We start from the raw sequence: 20,835 nt of genomic DNA, 5'->3' as shown, positions 1-20,835 counted from the left end.
TGTGTGTGTATGCTATGTATGTATCAACCTTGTTACAAAAATCTGTTACAAAATTGACAACAAAATTACAACTGAATTACACCAGAATTCCTCCTGAATTAGAGAAATCATAGTCAATCAATATCTATATGATTTCTCTCAATTATTTCAACCCCCATCTTACAACACCCATTACCAAAGAGAAAGTGGTGTTGCTGCCCTCCTTTCTTTTCTCTCAGTAGGCCTCTCCAATGCTACGCCAGGGGACCGGGGTGCTCTGATTGACAGGCCATGCTTTGTGTTTCTATCGGTCTTTAGAAGCACTCTGCTGCAAACAGACGGACGGCCCACTGCATGCATGCCCCTGACCTGACAACCTCCTGTTAAACAAAACAAGAATGAGCAAGCTACTCATAGCACATAATGCAGCATGTTTGGTTTGTCTTTTGTTTATTTTGTTTTAGCCAAATAGCCTAAAAAGTATTATTTTGAAGCTTTATTTTAGATCATTTTAGATAATTAAATTATTTTTGAATTGTTGATTTTTTTTTTTAAATGTCTATAGGAAAAATGTAGTAATTTCCAGAGCACATCTAGACTTGACTCTTAAAAATGTAAAATAGATTTAACATAACCTTAACATACAAGAAAATGCTAAATATCACCTATAAAACACTGTATAAATGTTGTGATTATAATATCAGTCAACCTTAAACAAAAAAGTAATAGAAAATTACAATTGAATAAAATGGAAAATTAGATCATGTATAGGCAAATATCTAAAGGAATTATATATACAACTAATGGTACAAATACAGGTCAGGCTATAGTGCTGCAGTTTCTAACCCAGAAACGAGTTAGTATTATAGCACTTCGAGTTCCATCGTCCATTGGGATTTTTTTATTATTTTATTTTATTTATTTATTTATTGAATGGATTTTTCTGTTAAATGCCTGAAAAAGGTTTGTGGTTAACACAAGCTCATATTTTCATGTTTTATTCTACGACATAAAATGCATCAGTAATACCCCCTTGTGATTTTTTTTATAGCTTTTACTTGTCTTGAAAAGGCAGTCGATTACAAGTGGCTAAATGGGACTATAGAGGTTGTTGGGGACATTAAACATCATCACGCTGAAACTAATCTTCTCACTAGTTTGCTTCTACAGCCTCATTGTGTTTATAATCCCACTCTTGCAAACAATTTTAACTCAAACCTTTAGGGAAAATGTAGTTTATATAAAGACTGAAAGGGTTGTCAGAAACAGTGGTGACATTAAAGTCATCTGACTGTGGTGTCATTTACTTATAGCCTACTATTAGCTTTTTACTTCTGGTGATTGTATTTAGGTGTTCATTTGTGAAGATTATCATGATAAACAAAATGTGTAATAATCAAACTTGTTGATCATAGAGCTTATTTTCAGCAATATTCAAATGCCCATGGAAAAATTCTATTTTAAATAGAATTCCACAAGAATTCTAAATTCTTTCTGTTATGGCAATCAGGGTGATGCTAACTTCTAGGAAGGCCTTCAAAAATGCATCATCACTGCAGCACTCTATTTAAAACAAAGATATTAAGCAAATGTTTGAGCATGCACTACATCATTTTGTGTAATGGTGCAGCAATGGTGGAAAGGTTTCCCTGCCTCCCCTTCTCCTCCACTGGACTAATCCTATGCCGTGCCCTCCATGGGTCACCTGCACCGCCTCAGGTGTCCAGAGCTTCTGTCTGTTTGCTGGAACCCAGTCCACACAATCCGCAAGGTGTCACTTGTATGTCCATGAGCCATACCACACAAATTCAAGCACCGGGGGGTGTGAGACAGAGGAAAGTGGATGTCATGTTTAAGCGAGAGAGCTCTGAAATGGTCATTAGGCCTGAAATGGTCGTCACAGCTTCCACTGGGGATAGAGGAAATCAAACATTCACATACACACATATGAGGCAAATAATGCTCTCTAACCATATTTGCTTCAACACCAAGATTTCAAGCTGCTTTGCAGGGAGGCATTCCATGTTTTGCAGATATGAGCTGATTTTTCCTATTTGTCATTTTCACATGAGTGTATTGTCAGCGGTCTCCGCAAAGGATCGATCTACAGCTTAAATCTCTCACATGTTGGTATTTGACATTTATGTATGTTCATGAATATATATGTGCAAAAGCTCTTAGAGTGAGTTTGTGCATGTTTTTTTTGGCTAATCATACTCTGTGTTGCCAGATATTTCCTGTCATGGAGCTGTCACACAATCAGGGATGCCTGTTTTATGATTTTGGTGCATTTTATGTGCGAACTCCAGGAGATCTCTGAAACCTGCTTGCTCTGTGACAAAAGCTGCCCTTTTTATTTCTCCGGTAGTCAAATGCAACATCCCCTCTGACTCGATATCCTTTGCACTTCAGGTATTGATCCTCTACCCTGTGTGTGTGTGCATGCATTTCCCTGCCATCCCTTGCTTTTTAGCCATCTCCCTCTGTCTGTCTGTCAGAGAGTGAGGAGTGATGAAATCTCTCTGTCCCCGTGGCAACAGGCAGCACCTGGATTGAGGGCAGTGCTAGCAGATGCCTGATCTATGATAATGTCCACTGATAGAAAAATCAATGTGGCATTGATTCCCAGCCTAGTGTTCAGAGAGTAATGGAAGTGGAAGTAAAAGAAAGAATGGGAGTAAAGGAAAAAGAATAAAAAAAGAGGTGGTGAATGAGTTATGGGGAATATAGTGGAAGGCGAATCTGGTTTTAAAACACTAGAGAAAAAAAAAGAGAGAAACTAACCTGGAATGAGAGAGACTTTAGACTCTTTCTGGCTCAGTAAATTCGCTCCTGGCGGCAACGTGTGCAGAAACCCTATGGATTGAAATGGAGAGAGGCTTTAAATGGAATTTGAAAGGAGGAAGGGTCGAATAAGGAAAAAAATCAATTTCCTCTGAGACTGAATCGCCTAATGATGATCTGGAGAAGTTTAAATTTTTCTCCTAATTGCCTGTTCCCTGAACATGCAGTTCTGTGCGAACGCTACTGGGTCAACAGACCATTTCACTTAATTGGTGGAATATATTCTGTAATTCAGTTCAGTCTTATTAGAGAAATTGGTTTTGAAGGAAAAACACTTGTAGAAATCAATATTTACTGCAAACTTTATAAAGGAAAGGTTCTAATACCTAATTTTTCAGAATTATTACATGCAATGTCTTTATATTTGCACATTCACTATATATATATATATATATATATAAAGTTTCTTTGTCTGTGTGGCTGGAAACACAGAAGTTGCTGTGGAGAATAGCAGGATTGCGTGGCATCTTGATCACTCTGGCGACTCATGGACAGTCTCCCCGCTGCACACTCGCTCCCTCCCCAATTCTGAAGTGAAAATGGATACCATAGCAACGGCACACACTGTTTACAATTTGTACTCTCACTTCGTCACTGGCTGTTGATGGCTTCAATTTACATGTACATTTTCCACAAGCATAAAAGAAATATAGATATTCGTTAGAGTGAGGAAAGGGTCTTTGTTCTGCACTGGCAATTAAAATGAACAAGTATTATAATTAGAACAACACAGCTACAACAAAATATTCTTGTCCATGTTTTATGAAACCAATGAGTTTATTTTGAGATGCAGAGAGACTTTATTCTAAATACTACTACAAATAATAATAATTTAACACCTTAGATTCCAATTTGAACCACTTTCAGAGTGAAAAAAAAAAATCTATATCTTACTAAAGTGTTTACTTAATTGTTGATATATACCAACAAATCAAGTATTTTGCCAGATTTGTATTTATTTATTTGTTTGTTTATTTATTTTTATTTTTGCTACTTGCTATTTTACAGAGACAGTCAACCAATATTTTTTTGCCTATTAAGTAAAAAAGATTAAGAGGGAAAAAAATAGTAGGATGCTGGCAGCTCCCTGGACCTCACGCTGGGTACACTGTAGGGAAATGGATCCCTTACCAGGAAATCTATTAAATTATGGCACACCACCGTGCCAGGCTTTGAGCCACTCTGTTTTTAAAAATTCCTTATTAGCTGTAATTCAAAAATTACAATCAACATGGCTTGAATATAAAATTGATAGTAAGAATAATGATGGTAATAATATAAGGGCCAGGCAGGCAGCTGGTATGGGTCTGAATAGTGTTGGCTTCTCGTGCTCTGCTCAGCATGATGGTTAATCTAGCACTATGTCCATCGTAGGGTTCTGCCCCAGGGGGAAAAGCAGGGAGGGAGGTGGAGAGGGAAAAAGAGAGGGACAGATATAGAGAGAAGGGTGTGCATGCACAGAGGTTTCAGGAGCGGAGGGGGGAAGGTTAATTTACACATATTAAAGAGGGCAGAATTTCTCATTAAAAAGAGATTGAAGTTGATATATGCCGGTGTGTGCCTGACACACTGTACATTCTGATTGTGATAAGTCCTTGACAGAACAAAGAGGGCCCTCCCTCTCCAGTGACCACAAAGGCAGCCGTAGTCCAGGGCGCACTAACCCCTCATTCCAAATGTCCCGTAAGGTGCTGATAGTTTGGAGAAAATTATCAAACAATTTTAAAGGCAATTTGAGAAATTAAAGGAGTATTCTGAACAAGATCGACAGCAGTTGTGGTATAATGTTGATTACTGCAAAAATTAATTTCCATTTGTCTCTCCTTTTCCTAAACAAAGGCAAACATCAGTTACAATAAGGCACTTACAATGTAACTGAATGGGTTAATCGTTAAAATACAGTATAGCCACACAAGACAACAGTTAACAACATGCATGATAACATGATTTTTGCATGAAAATTTTCGCTTTTTAACCTTTTCTGTTTAAAGTTACATCCAATTTACAACTTAGTTACCATCGCAATGTAACAATCATAACCATAAAACAACTGTAAAATTGATGATTTAAACAATACTTAATGTAAGCGCTTTTATAAAATTATAAGCTTCACATTTCTGTTTAAGAAATTTGTATTGAATTGTTTTTATGACTTTAAAGAGATTTGAACCTTCTGTCCAGCGGTTTACATATTCATGTATTCATATTAATATTCATATTAATGTCTTATGATTGTTTGCAGATTTAATTAACATTATATAAAAAGGTGGGAAAAGCAGTTTTTAGGTGTACGCATAATTTAAATTTTAGAGAACATGTTTTTATTATTTCATAAACCTGAGTAATATATTTTATTTTGTTTGAAATGCAGAGCTTTGGAAATTATCCAGTCAAAACAGCCATTTTCTAAGGACCCATTACCACTCTCCAAGATGATTGTCATTGTAAAGCAGTTATTTAAAATTAACCTCAGTGCTAATCCATGTAAAAATGTAAAAGTAAATTAATTGTCCTACCATGACTGTAACCATTAATTTTTCTGTTTCAAAACAGACTCACTGAACCTAGTTCATTAAAGACAAGAATTTCGCCGGTGTATTTCTTCAAGTCATTTTCTATTACAAGTTATGCAATCAAATCCTAGATGGGCCTTTCACATATTGTGGGGAAAGGCTATTCCAGCTTGGGCCTCATTGTTTCTGAGCTGAAAAGCAGCAGTTCTTTCTCTCAATCCCTCTCCCTGGCCTGACGGTGGCCATTATGTGTCCTATGCTGCAGCTTGATGCAGACAAAGCACAGCAAACACCACTAATTGTGGGTGTAGTGTAGCTGCCAGTGTTTGTACGGCCCCCCTCCCTTAACATTAAGCACAGATTCTCTCCCAGCAAACCTAAAAGCATCCAAACCGTTCACATCCTGAAGGACATAAAACACATTCACATTTTGTTATCTTTTGTCTTGGATTTGATTTGGTCCCTGTCTCTCGTGTGTCCAACACCTGTAGTTACAAACTTTGCTATCATGCACAAAACCAATAACAATAAAACATGGCAAGCCAGAAGACACACACAGAATGTCTTAGTCAGCTAATCCTTCAAAACAAGTGTCCTCCACTGCCCAAAATACTGGCCATGTGGCTCAACAAATGTCTAAGAACTAAAAGGCAACCACACTCCTTTTTTTAATCATAGATTGAGAAAAGATATGGACTCTGGAGGCTTAAGGGTTTCGATTCTGATTTGTGTGCATGTTTTTATATTTATTTATGCCGTACTGTGGTAAAAACCTAATTTATTTGCTTCTTTCAAGTCGATGTGCTGTTATAGGCCAGTGAGTTTGTGGGAGGTCTCTGCACTCATAGATTACATTGATAAATGCACACCTGGCATTCGATGACCTCATCCCTTTTATATGTCAGCCTTAGGTTGACCATGTTTTAAATGGAAAATGCTGTGGAATTTACAGGGGTTTTCAATAACAGAGTAGTTGTCATACCAGATATTCCCTGATATATCTGAATAACAAGATTTTTCGACACTGCAAGCTGTGCCTCTTTAGTTATGTTGCAAATATGTGATACCAACTGATCCAAATTCAAAGAGGCAGGATAGAAAAGATAAGAGAATTTTTACTTGAAACAGGTTCCTCTGTTGTCATTTAATCAGGCGCAACGTTTAATATAGTCATGTAACATTAGAAAGTTCTGAGTTTATAATAGTTGAACTGTTTGTTAATACAAGTTACAACCATACCATCTGTAGCCTATTTATGCTTCTCGTAAAAACGCCAGTAAAATGTACATCCTCAAAATACATAGCATTGTTTTAAAGGCATAAAATTTCACAAGCGGAACACACTGGAGGCATTTAGTCGACCCCATCCTTCACACACACACACACACACACACACAAACGCACGCGTTTATTTATTTTTTTGTCACGGTTGGGATTTTCCATTTACTTCATTAACTAATATGTTTATTCAGTAGTTTATTTAATATGTCCAAACTTATGTACCCAACTCAAGGTAGACGCCATACCTGTTTGTCGATCATCAGATGATCAAAACGTAGGTCTATCTTTTGACGCGATGGGAGTTTAAGTGAATCCCTCGCAGCCTCGGTTTCATTCGTGAAAAATGAAATATGGCGTCTACGCTGAAAATAACAGCATTCAGCGCGATCTGAATATGTCTAACAAATTACTTATAAGTTTATGTATTTGAGTTTTACTTAAATTAAGTTTTTATGATTTTAATACTGTAATTATTAATTTAATTAATTAAAATAATTTTAATTACAATTCAAAATAGTTTCATTCTTAAAACTAAAGTTTCACTTGTTAATTCTGCCTTTAGACTTTATCGTCTAAAATCAGCATGACCTGGCCCCCCTCTTCCACCCCAGATGCACCTCTGGTTGCTTCTGCACATAGTCTACACAATACACACTTCTTTCGGCGTTCCCTCCAAAATTAGCGTCAGTTGTGCCGATGTTCTTGTTTTTAAATGCACCGAATCTTCCTGCCGCTGGTTCCATAGTAACGCGTCATCTCTATTCTGCATATAGCCTACTCCGGTAACCAGTATGGTCTTTTTCTGGAGTTACTGGCCACATACAGCGAACGGGCTTGTCTCTCTGGGAGTTAAATGGTTGAATAATTAATGAAGTCTCCTGAGATTTGCAGTGGCCCAAAGCAGCCTCTGTCCATGACATGCATGTTCACTGCACGGCTTAAAATGAAAGAGCCTGCTTACTCGCACACACACACACACACACACACACACACACACACACACACACACACACGTCGCTCCCTCAAGAGAGTGGCTCCGCAGCATAATAGTGACAGTTGATTCTAACTCACATTTCCATAATTAACAAGCTTGAGGCAGGTGAGCCTATCACTGCATGTCTCTCCTGACTCAGAACAAAATGAATAGCTTTTCTTGTATCAAGAAATTATATGCAATTTACTCCTTCTCTGGGACATTATGGGGAATGAGAATAATTTAATGTAGCCTACACCCCCTTCTGACTATTTTATTAATTATGATGGGGGCTGCTCAGATAATGAAGTGATATCTATTTTTACCCCATTAGCCTACAAGACGTTTCAACACTACAGTGTCACATTTATCAAGTTGCCTGGAATTATAATGTAGCCTATCTGTGCTAAAGAGGTTGGTTGTTTTTTAAATTATTTTTCTTGATTTATTTAGTTTTTCTATAGCCTACATATACAAACTTTATTTAAAGTAAGGTTACAACAAAACAAGAATATTTTGTATTCATCACCTCCTACGTCTATTTTATTTGTTTGTTTGTTTGTTTGTTTGTTTGTTTGACGGGCATGTTATTGTTATTAAATTTACTATACAAACTGTCAACTGTGGTTCAGAACGGTATGTTACTGTAAAATAATAGTGTTACAATGTTACAAACATTATGGCAAGACATTTTTGTTGACTGTATTTACAGATCCTAACTGTAGGCCTTATGTCGTTAAATCGCATTGTCAATAGCAGCTTATTAAAATCTGCATAAAATGTAGTCTAGTGAAAATGTCTCATGTGCACAATGGAAAACCCCATAAATTCTCAAAATTGGCCTTTCCAGCAACTGTTGCCTAATAACAACACGAATACAAAGCAAAGTCTCACATAAACACAAATCACAATCAACAACACACTAAAATAATGATAGAAAAGGGGAAAAAAATGCAACCTCCAACTTCCCCGTAAATGATAATGATAGCCTAATTCAAACATTGTAAGGCAAAAAACGTATTTACACAGTTTTACAGTAAAAGCACACATCTTTTAAAATAGCATTCATTCACTTTACCATAAATTAACGTGTTTTACTGTAGAATTTTTGCATTCTTTTCCCCTTAAAATTTCGAACAATTCTACAGTGTTCTTATAACAGCTCTAACGACCAGCATAAATAACACAAACATTCATACAGTCGATTATTTGTCTTTTGTAATAGGCCTACTTACATAACAAAATGCACGTGTATTTTTTAAATTAAACCTTACCGATTAAGTGAATATTTTGTCATTATTTTCTACATTTATGGATAATTATCAGTGTATCAGCGTGCGTTTGGAGGCTTTCTAGCGCGCTCGCCGAGCTCCTGTTCCTCGCTGCTGTTCGGCTCCGGCTGCGGCAGTCAGAGGCGGCAGGGAAAATCAGCACACACCGCTGAGAGGCCTGCTGTTACCGAGCACGACCGGAGGAGCACACAGAAAGAGTGTGTGTGCCACGACGCGAGCGTGCAGACCCCGACAGAATGAGAATCGGGAGAATTAAGCGAATTGTGACTGGAAATACACGTTTGTGTTTATATACGCGTTATTTATGGATATAATGGAAAGGTGTTTATGTGCAGCCTCCACAAAATGAAAAAGCAGTATGTGATATTATTGATTAGAACGATTTACTTCCAGTGAGGACATGCTTCTTGTACCGTATGCTCCTGTGCAGATCCCAGAGACAGGGTGACAGGGCAGATTAATGTCACGCAGGGGCTCAGTCCCCCTCTCTCCCCCCATGCAGAGGTCAGTTCCCTCCGCACTCACGCTTCCTCCGACCGCCTGGAACTAAACCACCGCGGAGATTCAAATGGTCACTTTACAGCACGGATACAATTATATTTTTATTAATTTGTTTTTAGATCTTGCTGTATTTTTTTTATGAGAAATACTGCTGTTCTTTCGTTTTAGTTAAATGAAAAGTTAATTATTTACGGGAGACGCCATCATTTTAACCAATTGTAAATTAGCTACAGAGGTAAAATCACTTTCATCGAGGGTTAGGTTTTTTTTTAATGTATTTGATTACATGTTAAATAATGCCTGACCAGACTGAGAGGGTTGTAAAACTGTCCAGTGTACACAATGGCAGTGTATAGGCCTATTTGTGACAATTTACATTTGAAATCAACACACACATATTCTATATTCTGTTTTTAGTGTTGTTATACTTCATGTTTTTTGCTTTATTTCCATTTTTCATGGAAATGTTTCCTATTTGTTTGCATGTATGAATTAAAATACTTAAAATGAGGTGGTAGTGGGGTTGTTTATGAAAAGCATAATTCATTTGAACAATTTCCTTACTACAATAAATTCTTGCATGTCTGTTTTCTATTAACGTTATACAGCCCACTCCTATAGTGAAGTAGCTGTAACAGCAGCATTTTTTTTGTACTTCACACACAGTACATTTCTAAACTGCTTTTTAACAAACTGCCTTTGTTACAAACACAGCTGGAAAAAATGTCCCCTCCTCTATTTTTTCTGACACTATTACAAGCCTGTACGACAACAAATAAGTTGGCATGTCTTCTTCAGTATTAATTCTCATCAGTTGCTCTAAACTTCTCAGTGTGTATTTCTTGGTCCCGTCGGTTTAGGGGTTTAGTGGTGGGGGGTGCCGTTACTTCGGAAGAAGAATAAGCTTGTCTGCGTATGAAGAAAGATGTGTCTGAGACCCACCGGGCCACACTGGGACCATTATCCAACAGGAGTGAAACCTGTGGGGGTCCATGGCAGGAGCCGTGGGAGGGAGGCAGTGATGAGTTTGGGGGAGCGGGGAGGCACAGGACTGTACCCAGCCCTGCTAATCTCCCTCAATGGCGGGGAGGACACATACTGTAAGGACGGAGAGGAGGTGGAGAGTGTACGATGGGGCCCCTCGAGCTGGCCGAAGAGCTTGAAACACAGTGAAACACAACTGCACAGGAGGCATTCAGAATGTGAACACAGCCCTGAGCAACTCTAAAGCCTAATAGAAATGATTTACTGGTAATAATAATAAATTAATTGAAAATAATTTACGAATCAAAGATATGATAAAAAATGTTCTCCTGTTTTGTGATTTAATAAATCACAGTTGTATTCTTATTTTTGTAATCTATAATATTATTATTTATACTTTTTACAAACCCTGAAACAAGATGTATAAAATTTTTAGTAACACACTGAAAAAAGTATTTGAAAATAATTTATGAATCAAAGATATGATAAAGATTTTTCTCCTCAGCTTTGTGATTTAATAAATCACAGCTGTATTCATTTTTTTATCTATAATATTATTATTTATAGTTTTTACAGACACTGAAAAATGTATACAAAATTTTAGTAGCACACTTTATTATTTAAAAAAATAATAATTTATGAATCAAAGATTTGATCAAGATTTCTCTCCTCCAAGCTTTGTGATTTAATCGATCACAATTATATTGATACTTTTTGTCCATATTATTATTTTTATTTTTGTCAAACACTAAAACAAGATGTGTAGCAACATTTTTAGTAACACACTACATTAAAAAATAATAATAATTTAAGATTTGATCAAGATTTTTCCTTTAAGCTTTCTTATATAATAAATCAATTGTATCAATACTTTTTTGTATTTTCCTGTCATTTTGTCGGTTTCTTTTTTTTTCTAATATGATTAGTGCTTTTGTTTGAGATCTACCCTGTAAATCGAACAAACAGTAAACCAAATGAGAAAATGAATAAACATGTAAATAATGAATCACCCAAACAAATCTTCTGCTAATAATCCCACCAAATTATTAATGGATGTTTTATTTTAAACACTGAACACACAGCACACAATATTTAGCCTATTTATTTAAACATAAAATATTTTAAGATGATAAACAATTATTTCAATATAAACAAACAAACAAACAAACAAATATTTTTGTTTAGGCACCCAAATAGACAGAAATGGCTCTTTATTGGCTACCCAGGAGAGCCAGAGCCAGAGCTAGGCCTCTGGCAGACTGATTGAAACCGTTGATGTTGGACAGGAGTTCAGCTGGAAACAAGGGGGATGGGACTGAAGGGGGGGTGTGTCCAAACTCCCAAGATGTGAATGAATAAACCCAGAGGAGGAGGGGGTGCAGCTAAGAAGTGGAGAAAGATAGAGCATATAACAAGCAAGAGAGAAAGACAGAGAAAAAAAAGAGAGAGAGAGTGGGGGGGGGACGGTTTGGCAGCATGTTTAAACAGCCTGGATGTGATTGACAGGTCTGATAAGGCAGGAGAGAGAAGAGTGTGTGTGAGAGGGTGGAGGGGGGATCAGTCTCCCAATCTGACTGGGAGAGGAAAGTGAGCTATTAATTACTAAAGCAGAAGCAGATGTAACAGAATGGTGCCTGAGCAGCTGGAAATCATCAGCATGAACCAAACAGGGAGGAGAAATAAAGGTGGGTGGGGAGAAGAGGGAAAGAAAGAAAGAAAGAAAGAAAGAAAAAGAAATGGACAGTGGGATGCATTAGATGTAGACTGTAAAAGCAGTGAGCAGGATATTTGGGGTTGATTTAATAGTAGTAATAAAACAATCATGTGGCTTCGGTGATTCAGAATCATCTGGAAGGATGTTTGATTGGGCTTTTAATCCTATTCAGCTTGTCAGCATAAAAATGGATTAAATGACAACTGGATTTTGATGAAGAACCAAAAAGAAGAATGTGACAAAGAAATTGTCATTATTGCTATTATCATTTTTATAAACTGCAATTGTATTTACAATTGTATGCAACTGTATTTTTGCCTACACTTTTTATTTATGCTTTTACGGTTTGTTTGTTTTTTTCCCTGTCATATTTTTCTGTTTTCATTCTTTTCCTAATCTTTTCCTAATGAGTCCTTTTTTTCCATTTGTTGTTTGAGATCTACCCTGCAAATCAAATAAACTACAAGCTAGAAAATCATGCAAAAAAAAAAAAAACATTAGAAACATAGAAACATACAAAAAACATGCAAATAAATCAGCAAGCCCAAAAATTTATTTTTTATTTTTTTTAAACACTAAACTTTATGTTCCACAGTATGTATCACATAGTTGTCATTTACACAAACACACACACACACACACACACACACACACACACACATCATACATTATATAATTAAATTAGTTACAACAACATATATAATAACATTAACATTTAGGTACAGATGAGTACAGGAACAGAAAGAATAGGAACAGCAGTGAACTGAAGCAAAGCAGGGTAAGATTTCTGTTTACAAAAGTCTGCTCCAGTAATTCACCTCAAATATTCGTCTCATCCTCTGAGCAATTATTAGTAAATTAAACGTGAACATAATAAAACCTGTCTCTGCCTCCCCCACATTTTTAAAGACAGGGCGTCTTTAATGGCAGAATTAATTAGCAGGCTGGAGCTCAAAACACACATTTTCATTGTGGTCGAATAATATTCCTACATTTCATTTTGACATGGTCATTCAGGGTTACAGTACTGGCGAGAATGAGAAAGAAAAGGACCATAAATCAGTCACCTCCCTTTCCAGCAGCTCTGTCAGTTAGCAGCTTTTGTTACCTATACCTGTAAGCTGAATCCATTCCTTACAGGCAGCGGGGCGAAAATGAATCGTCCCTAAGGATCTTCAGTGGGTTTTTTTTTTTTTTGGATCACCCCCTCCAGTGCACTTGGTAGAGAGAGAGTGAGCGACACACTGGCTTTAGCAGCTCTCTGCCCTCGGCCTCCTATTACCCCATCTGCTCTCTGAGCGGGCATTAACACAAAGCCATCACTAACTGGGTGGGAAAGGACTAAATAACTAAATATTTAATTTATCACTGTCGTGCGAATGGAATAAAAATATTATTAGAGGCTTACTTAAGAACTCACGTTTAGGTCATAAAAGAGTTCCTTATTTCATGGGAAAAGTGTGACGGCACCCCACAAAATGTGACGTTTTACAAATTTCCAAGAATGCTTTCTTCTGATTAAAATTAAGCGAAGATTTTTCAGATGTGTGAATGCTGTCACTGGCCCCATTGTGTGCGTGCCGCTTTTAGGGGTCAGGGGTTAGAGGGTGGTCAGTAGTTTGGACAGCTTGATGAAGCTGAGGGGAGAGAGGGGCCTGCTGTTCCCACAGCAGGAGCGCTCAGAGCTGGGCAGGGACAGTGGGCAGGTCCCTGGGGGCCATGCTGAGAAATGGGTTCCACTCACCAAATAGAAAACACAAGGACAGACTGCAGAAATATGGGGGTTCTTGAGTGTACAAATGGTGGGGAGGGATGACGGAGTTTAGTGTGTTTCCTTGCTCATAATTGAAGAAATATGCATGTGGCTGATCCATTGACCTTTATATGTCCAGCACAAGTAGTATAATTGTAATAAAGGTAAAGAGTTCTTAATTTCACCAAGATAAATGGATATGAATGGCATATTTCATTCAATCTCAATGCAACTTTCATATGGATTTAGTTTTGGCATCTTTATCAGGGCTGTGATATTCATACTATGGACTGATGGCATTTTTTTTTTAATGTATATTTCAGAATGTTAGTTAACACTGCTGTGTGAGTTGAAATCTTTCTCTCTTCTTACCAATGTATCAATATCAATCTCTGCATTTTTCATCTTTTTGAAAATAGTTGAAATTCTATTGTGGATTCTTTTCTTTTGGGGCAAATGCGAATGCCAAAAATATATTTGTTGTAGTTTCTGTTCACCACTATACAAGCTGACCCAACTATGGCAACTTCTGCTTTAGAGAAACCCTGGAAATGTGAAAAGGGCCCATTGTAGTTAAGGGCCAAGTGTTAAAAGGGATACTTCACCCAAAAAAAAACAAAAATTCTGTAATTTACTCAACTTTACTCAAGTTGTTTCAAACCTGTATGTCGTTCTGTTGAGCACAAAGGAAGATATTTTGAACACTGTTGGTAACTAATCTGTGTCGGTTCCCATTGACACTGGCAAAAATGGTTGGTCACTTCAAAATATCGTCTTTTTGTGTTCAACAACATAAAGAAATGCACACAGGTTTGGAATGGTATGAAGATGAGTAAATAAAAACAGAATTTACATTTTTGGGTGAACTATCACTTTAAATTATGTAAAGATATTTATTTTAATTATAATCTAGAAGCACTTCATTGGCACTGAATGTAATGCCTTCGCATTTTAACAGGAAAGATCTGTAATTTGAATACTTGTCATGAGTCTGAATTACGAATGAGTCATTCTTTTAATGAAAAGAGGTTTGCAAGTCCATTCTAGTGTAATTTGTTAGCATTCTGCAAGGATTTAAAAGCATGAAAAAAAAATTATGTTTTGCTATGCTAAACAGACTAAAAATGCTAAAAAAGGCACTGCAAGATGCAAGAATTGTAATAAACATTTTAATTTATCACTGAAAAAAAAGCACAACACTACAATCTCAGTGTTCAGAATTTCTTAATATGAATCAGGACTCATGTGGTTTCACTTTTGATTTTTTAAATACAAACTTTAGATTTTGCATAATTTCTGTACAGATACATGAGAACGTGGACATAACACATCTATAACATATAAAACCACATCAATAAAATGGTGCAAAAAAAAAAAAAAAACGTCCCTGCACATACAAAAATAAATTAATACACTTTATCCAGTCACCAGTCTTGTGGAAAGCCTATTGGAAAAGATCTGAACACACTGACAGTGCTTTGAAACAGTCCTTCACACCACTAAGTGAATCACAAATATGTATTTACAACAGAAAAGAGGTAAAAGTGTGCTAAACTCAATCTTATTTATTCTGACAGTTTATTCTTAATCCAATATGCATCTGTAGATTTACATAGCAACAAAAGGAAAAAGGGAAAATCAGGTGTATGTACAAGACCACAAAATTATCAAGTAGGCTTTTTTCTTTTTTTATAATTTCAAACACAAGACATGTTCATCAAAATGTTTACAAGACTCAAAAGAGGTGAGAACTTTGTACAGTAGTATAAAAACATTTTGCCAGTTGAGCATTCGAATATATCACCTTGCGCCCAACATGCAACGAATGCAAATAAATAAGAAAGGAATAATAGAAAGTAGGCTTCAAAAATGATTAATGCAGCACAAACATTCGAAATCAGTTTGTTTTTTTTCAGTGTAGTCACTGTACAGGCAGAGATCTCTGGGACTCTGTGAACTGGTATTGCCTGAGCGACGCCGATTGGTATTAAATCTTTTCAGAAAAAATGGATCGACTGGAGGAAAAAATAAAAAGGGAAGGAGAGAGAGAAACAGACTGGCAGCGTCTCCAGCGCGCGGCCCCTCGCTGAGAAGTTGGAGATCGTGGGCCAGGCACTTGGGCTCAGGGCCTAGTCTGTGTGTCCTGGCTTGAGAGGTAGTTGCTCTTCAAAGAGTGCAGCAGGGTCAGTGAGACAGTTTGTGGACCTTTGGGATGCCTCCTCACAGGGGAAGCTCAAGATCAGGATGCAGAGAAGGCCTTCATGGTGCACAAATGTCTGATCGCTTCATCGCTTTTTAGATACACAGACGGACAAATATATAGTTTTTATTGAGATTATCGTTACATGTTTCTTGTTAAAGGGGTACAGAGAGGTAACAGCGGTGAGCAGATACTGTTCCAGAAGCATCTCCATCTTACAATCCCCATCCGAGACCTCGATCTACACTTTCCGCCCAGAGCGACTTGCACCAGTGTGTCATTTTCAGCACACTGGCAGGGTGAGAGAGACCGTGTGTGTGTGTGTGTGTGTGTGCGTGCACATATTTGTGTAAGCCTGTCTTTTGGCCCCCATGGGATCCAGTAAGTTTACAGCAAGTGATTTACTCAAACTCAGTGCAGCATGTTGTTTGCCAGATGGGCATCAAATTGGCAAGTGTGTGTATATATGAAGGCTGGTGCTGGTGAGGGTTTCGTGCTGTGGGTGAATGTTCTGGTCTTACTGCTCAGATTGCAAGGCTCTTGGGGTGGGCAGATGAGAAGGATCCATAAGACAGAACTCCTCCAAAATGTTGTTTTCTACATCAGGTCTTCTCCTGTCCGGTCACAGACACTGCCTTCTCTCCCAGTCTCTGAATAAAACACAAGCACAATTTCAATAAGTGATTCTCAAAATTTGTAAAATAAAATATGTAAATAAAATAACTTTTATAATAAATATATTTTTATATAAATATATGTGACCCTGGACTTTGTATCTCCTATGTAATATTGTCCTATCATAAACCATACATCAATGGAAAGCTTATTTATTCAGCTTTCAGGTGTAAATCTGATGTATAAATAAAAAATATACAATAAATATAATACAATAATATTAATATAAAATTATAATTATTGTAAATACTATAATAATGATATATGTATATATAATTATAATAATGTAATTACAATGTACATTATAATATTATTATATTAAAATATTAATATTAAGAAAATATGTTAAAAATTATATATTTATTTTAATATATTTATATGACTATATTAATATATACAATTATGAATAGATTTAATATAATTTTTATTTTCTGATCATTATTATTGTAAATGTATTACATTAATAAAACAATACATTTGTTAGCATTTATACATTAATATAAATGTATTATAGCATTTTATTAATTTAATACATTTACAAAAATTATTGAAAATTATATAAAATAATATATATTACCACAATTATATATTCATATTAATTAATTAATTAATATATTACATACAGATACATACATTATATATATATATATATACACACACACACACACACACACACACACACACATAAAATATTTAATGAATCCATATTATAATTATATTATAAGTTAATACTTTTGTCTGTTTGATAGTTGCAGTACCAACTCCAGTTTTAGGAGTGTTGTTGTCATTGTGCATGGCGAGGAAGGGGTTTGTGGTGATGGCTGGCTGCATGGCAGGCAGGAGGCTGTTGATTGGCAGCTGCTGTAGCTGAATGTCATTCTGCTGCTGCTGCTGTTGTTGTTGCATTAACTGAGAGAGCAGAGCCTGCTGCTGTTCCTAAACAGACAGACAAACAGAGTATGATGAGATGTCTAGACAAAGATGGCACACCCACAGCCTGCCCACAGACCGTATGATGCATATTGCACAGAATAGTGGCAAGAGTTTCCTCAAAATTGCAATTCCAAGCTGCCAGGATGCTAAAATAAACACTTCTGAGGAAGAAGCCATTGTGACGTATGAGAGTTTTGTGGCATTGAATCCTCAATAGATAAGGTGTTTGTATGATTCTTATAAGTAAACATGCATATATTTTGTGGTCTTGGAATCATGTATTTAAATCTATTTCAGATTTATTCGCCCCTAAATGTTACATTATATATCATTCAGACAGCATCATCTTGACTAATAACAAGGATCATGGCCAAAATAAGCTGCTGTGTGGACTTTGTTATAAGTCACATGAACAAAGAGACTCTAGACTCCAAGGCTGTGTAAAGGAGTGTGTGTGCTAGTGCTCCTCTTACCGGTATGGCCTGCTGAGAGTTGAAAAGCTGCTGCAGTTGGTGCTGATGGAGGAGGATCTGCCTGTGCTGATCGCTGAAAAGCCTTGCTCCACTGCAAACACATATACATAAGCCCTCATAAGCAAACTAAATTGTCCGCAATTCAGAAACTTTTTGGCAATGGCCACAAAAAACTATTACATATAAAATAAAACCCCTCTGTATGCTGAAGTAAAGAGACTGTAATCATAACTAATGGTCCTGTTCTTGCCTAAGGGAGGGCTGTTTAAGCTGGAACTTGCTTTGAAAACACCAGTGGTTCAATCTTGAGTACACATTTTTGTTTCAGAGGCAGATGTACAGGCATAGGAACAAAATGAGCAAGTGAGAAAGAAAAAGCCAAAGCAAGCCAATCCTCACCTGGTTTTCGCAGTGGTCATGCTGCTGCATTCCGAAGCGAAAGCAAGAGAGATCGGGAAGCAGAAGAGTTGAAGAAAATATGAATGCATTACACAATGCCAAGCAGTATGAATGAATCTCACAAACATGTCCAAGTCACAATTCACCCCAAAATAAAAATAAAAGAATAAATGAAAAAAAATGTTGAATTACATTCAAAAATGCAATATATAAATAGACTATAATATATATTTCTTAAAATGAGATATTACTGTTTTCACTGATTAAATAAATATGTTATAACGTATAAAAAACATAACATACATTTCATTTCTCTTTTGCTCGGGGGGTAAAATATGAACTGGCCAATTTCTTGACAGTTTTTGTGAGAAATCCACATCTCCATCAGCATCACCTGCCAGTTTATTACTAATCCAGACTGTGGCATCTAAACCATTAATTATGGATCCTCAACCAGTGCCTCCCACTCCCTCCCAAAGTAATCAAATTTACTCTTTAACAAAAAGGACTCTTAGTGCAAAGTCTAAGGCGGCAAGTGCCAGTTTGTACCTGTTACTGAGACTGTTGGACATGGGCAGGGATGCGCTGGTAGCTGCTGAGGGATGGGGCAGGGGGCTGTTATTCTGGGCCAGGCTGGGGGAGGTTTGGATGACTCCGTTTAGGGCACCCACGATGCCACTCATGGCCAGGTGGTTCCCCTGCAGAGCGCCCATCAGACCCGTCACCCCGGCTATGGCAGGCAGGGACGAGTTGGCATTGCCAGGCTGGATGGCCACCCCGGCCATGCCGACTCCGTTCATCTGCTGCTGGGGGGGACTGTGGGCCGCAGACGAAGGGGTGGAGAGAGAGGACGTGCTACTTCCGCTACTATGGCCACCAGACAGGGGATCCTGAAAGAAAGAGAAAGAATAGAGAAAGCACAAGAGTGTGAGAGAGAGAGAGAAAAGAGAGGTCAACGTGAGAGAGGCGCGCCTCCTGAACCTGTCCAACCAAATAGATATAGCATAATTTCAATCAGACTTATGCTGCAAATCATTTAAACATCACACAGCCACCAATTATCCCATGAATCTGTCATTACGATGCAATTACGTACTACACCATCACATCAGTGCAACACACTCGACTATGTACAGATACACATAATATAACACTTGACTCAACTAAAGAGGTGATCAGTCCCAGCAGATGGCATCTGCAGAGCAGGGGTAGAGGAAGTTACCTGAGTGGGCAAGGGTTGAGAGGACTCTGTTAAAACACTGCTGCCTAGCTGAATGCTCTTGCTGTGCAGCATGTCTGGAGGAGAGAGAGATTTTGCAACTTGACATGAATGTGGAGACCAGATTAGCTAGAGTTGAGCTGGGAGAGGAGCCTCCATGAGCAGAACAGAGGGGTCGTACGGGGTCGTACGGGGGTGAAAGGTGGGCTCGTGTGCATGTATGTGTGTATATGTGGATCGGGGTGGGGGATGTGGGGGGGTGTTTGGGGTGGGATTAGACTGTAACGTTCCAAATGGAGTGTGTGAAAACTCTAAGGGTAGACAAGAGGCATAAGATAGCGTGTGTCTAACCTGCATGAGTGTTGCTGGGGTACAGAGGAGAAGAGGCAGCGGTGGCCGTGGCGCTCGCGGGGGTGAAAGGCACAGAGAGCTGAGCGCTCAAGAGCTGCAGTCGTTCCTTTTTCATGGTGAGAGTTCGGATTTGTTCCTCCAGACGCCGGTTTTCCACCTGCAGCTGGTGCAGGGACTTCAGCATTCCCAGAACTGGACATAAAAGCGCGCACACACACACACAAAACATACGCATCAAGATTTGACAGCAAAATAGCAGTGGTTAAAAACCACCGAGATGACCCAATACCACAAGCCCGAAAACTACACTGGCACACATGTGGTTCAAGACCTCCAGAAAAAACTCTCGGAGGATCACACAGCACTGATCGGGGGCCAGCAACCCCGAGCGAAATGCAAACCAGATGCAGTGTCAGCAAAACCGCACAACTGGTCTCATATCCACACACACACACACACACACACACACAACATACGCATCAAGATTTGACAGCAAAATAGTAGTGGTTACAAACCACCAAGATGAAGTCTTTGAGAAGCAGCGAACCTGATACCACAAGCGCAAAAACTACATTGGTACATGTGTTGTTCAAGACCTCCAGAAAAAACTACAACGGCAGACTTCCGCTCTCGGAGGATCACACGGCACTGATCGGCGGCCAGCAAACCCGAGCGAAATGCAAACCAGATGCACTGTCAGCAAAACCGCACAACTGGTCTCATATCAGTGGTGAACAGAAACACAACCGTC

General features: G+C 37.9%; 1 protein-coding gene across 7 annotated transcripts in view; it reads right to left on the bottom strand.

Annotated features, from left to right (window-relative positions):
• Window positions 1-16,400: 16,400 nt before the first annotated feature.
• The window catches only part of LOC107695408 (protein AF-10-like), a 50,251-nt gene continuing 45,816 nt past the window's right edge, over window positions 16,401-20,835 (bottom strand). For 3 of the 7 annotated variants that reach the window (XM_016495292.1, XM_016495297.1, XM_016495298.1), the window contains 7 exons: window positions 20,085-20,276; window positions 19,737-19,810; window positions 19,064-19,404; window positions 18,515-18,538; window positions 18,116-18,206; window positions 17,442-17,645; window positions 16,401-16,684 (listed from right to left, as the gene is read on the bottom strand). In XM_016495292.1, the coding sequence (XP_016350778.1) occupies window positions 16,637-16,684; window positions 17,442-17,645; window positions 18,116-18,206; window positions 18,515-18,538; window positions 19,064-19,404; window positions 19,737-19,810; window positions 20,085-20,276 (974 nt within the window). In that variant the 3' untranslated portion in view covers window positions 16,401-16,636. The remainder of the gene's footprint in view (window positions 16,685-17,441; window positions 17,646-18,115; window positions 18,207-18,514; window positions 18,539-19,063; window positions 19,405-19,736; window positions 19,811-20,084; window positions 20,277-20,835) is intronic. The other 4 variants (XM_016495294.1, XM_016495296.1, XM_016495293.1 and 1 more) reach the window with 4 other exon arrangements.

The sequence above is a fragment of the Sinocyclocheilus anshuiensis genome, unplaced genomic scaffold, assembly GCF_001515605.1.
Source record: "Sinocyclocheilus anshuiensis isolate Anshui unplaced genomic scaffold, SAMN03320099.WGS_v1.1 scaffold110, whole genome shotgun sequence".
NCBI classification, from domain to species: Eukaryota; Metazoa; Chordata; class Actinopteri; order Cypriniformes; family Cyprinidae; genus Sinocyclocheilus; species Sinocyclocheilus anshuiensis.
The sequence above is the reverse complement of the archived record's forward strand: the minus strand, read 5'-3'. Positions and strand labels throughout refer to the sequence as shown.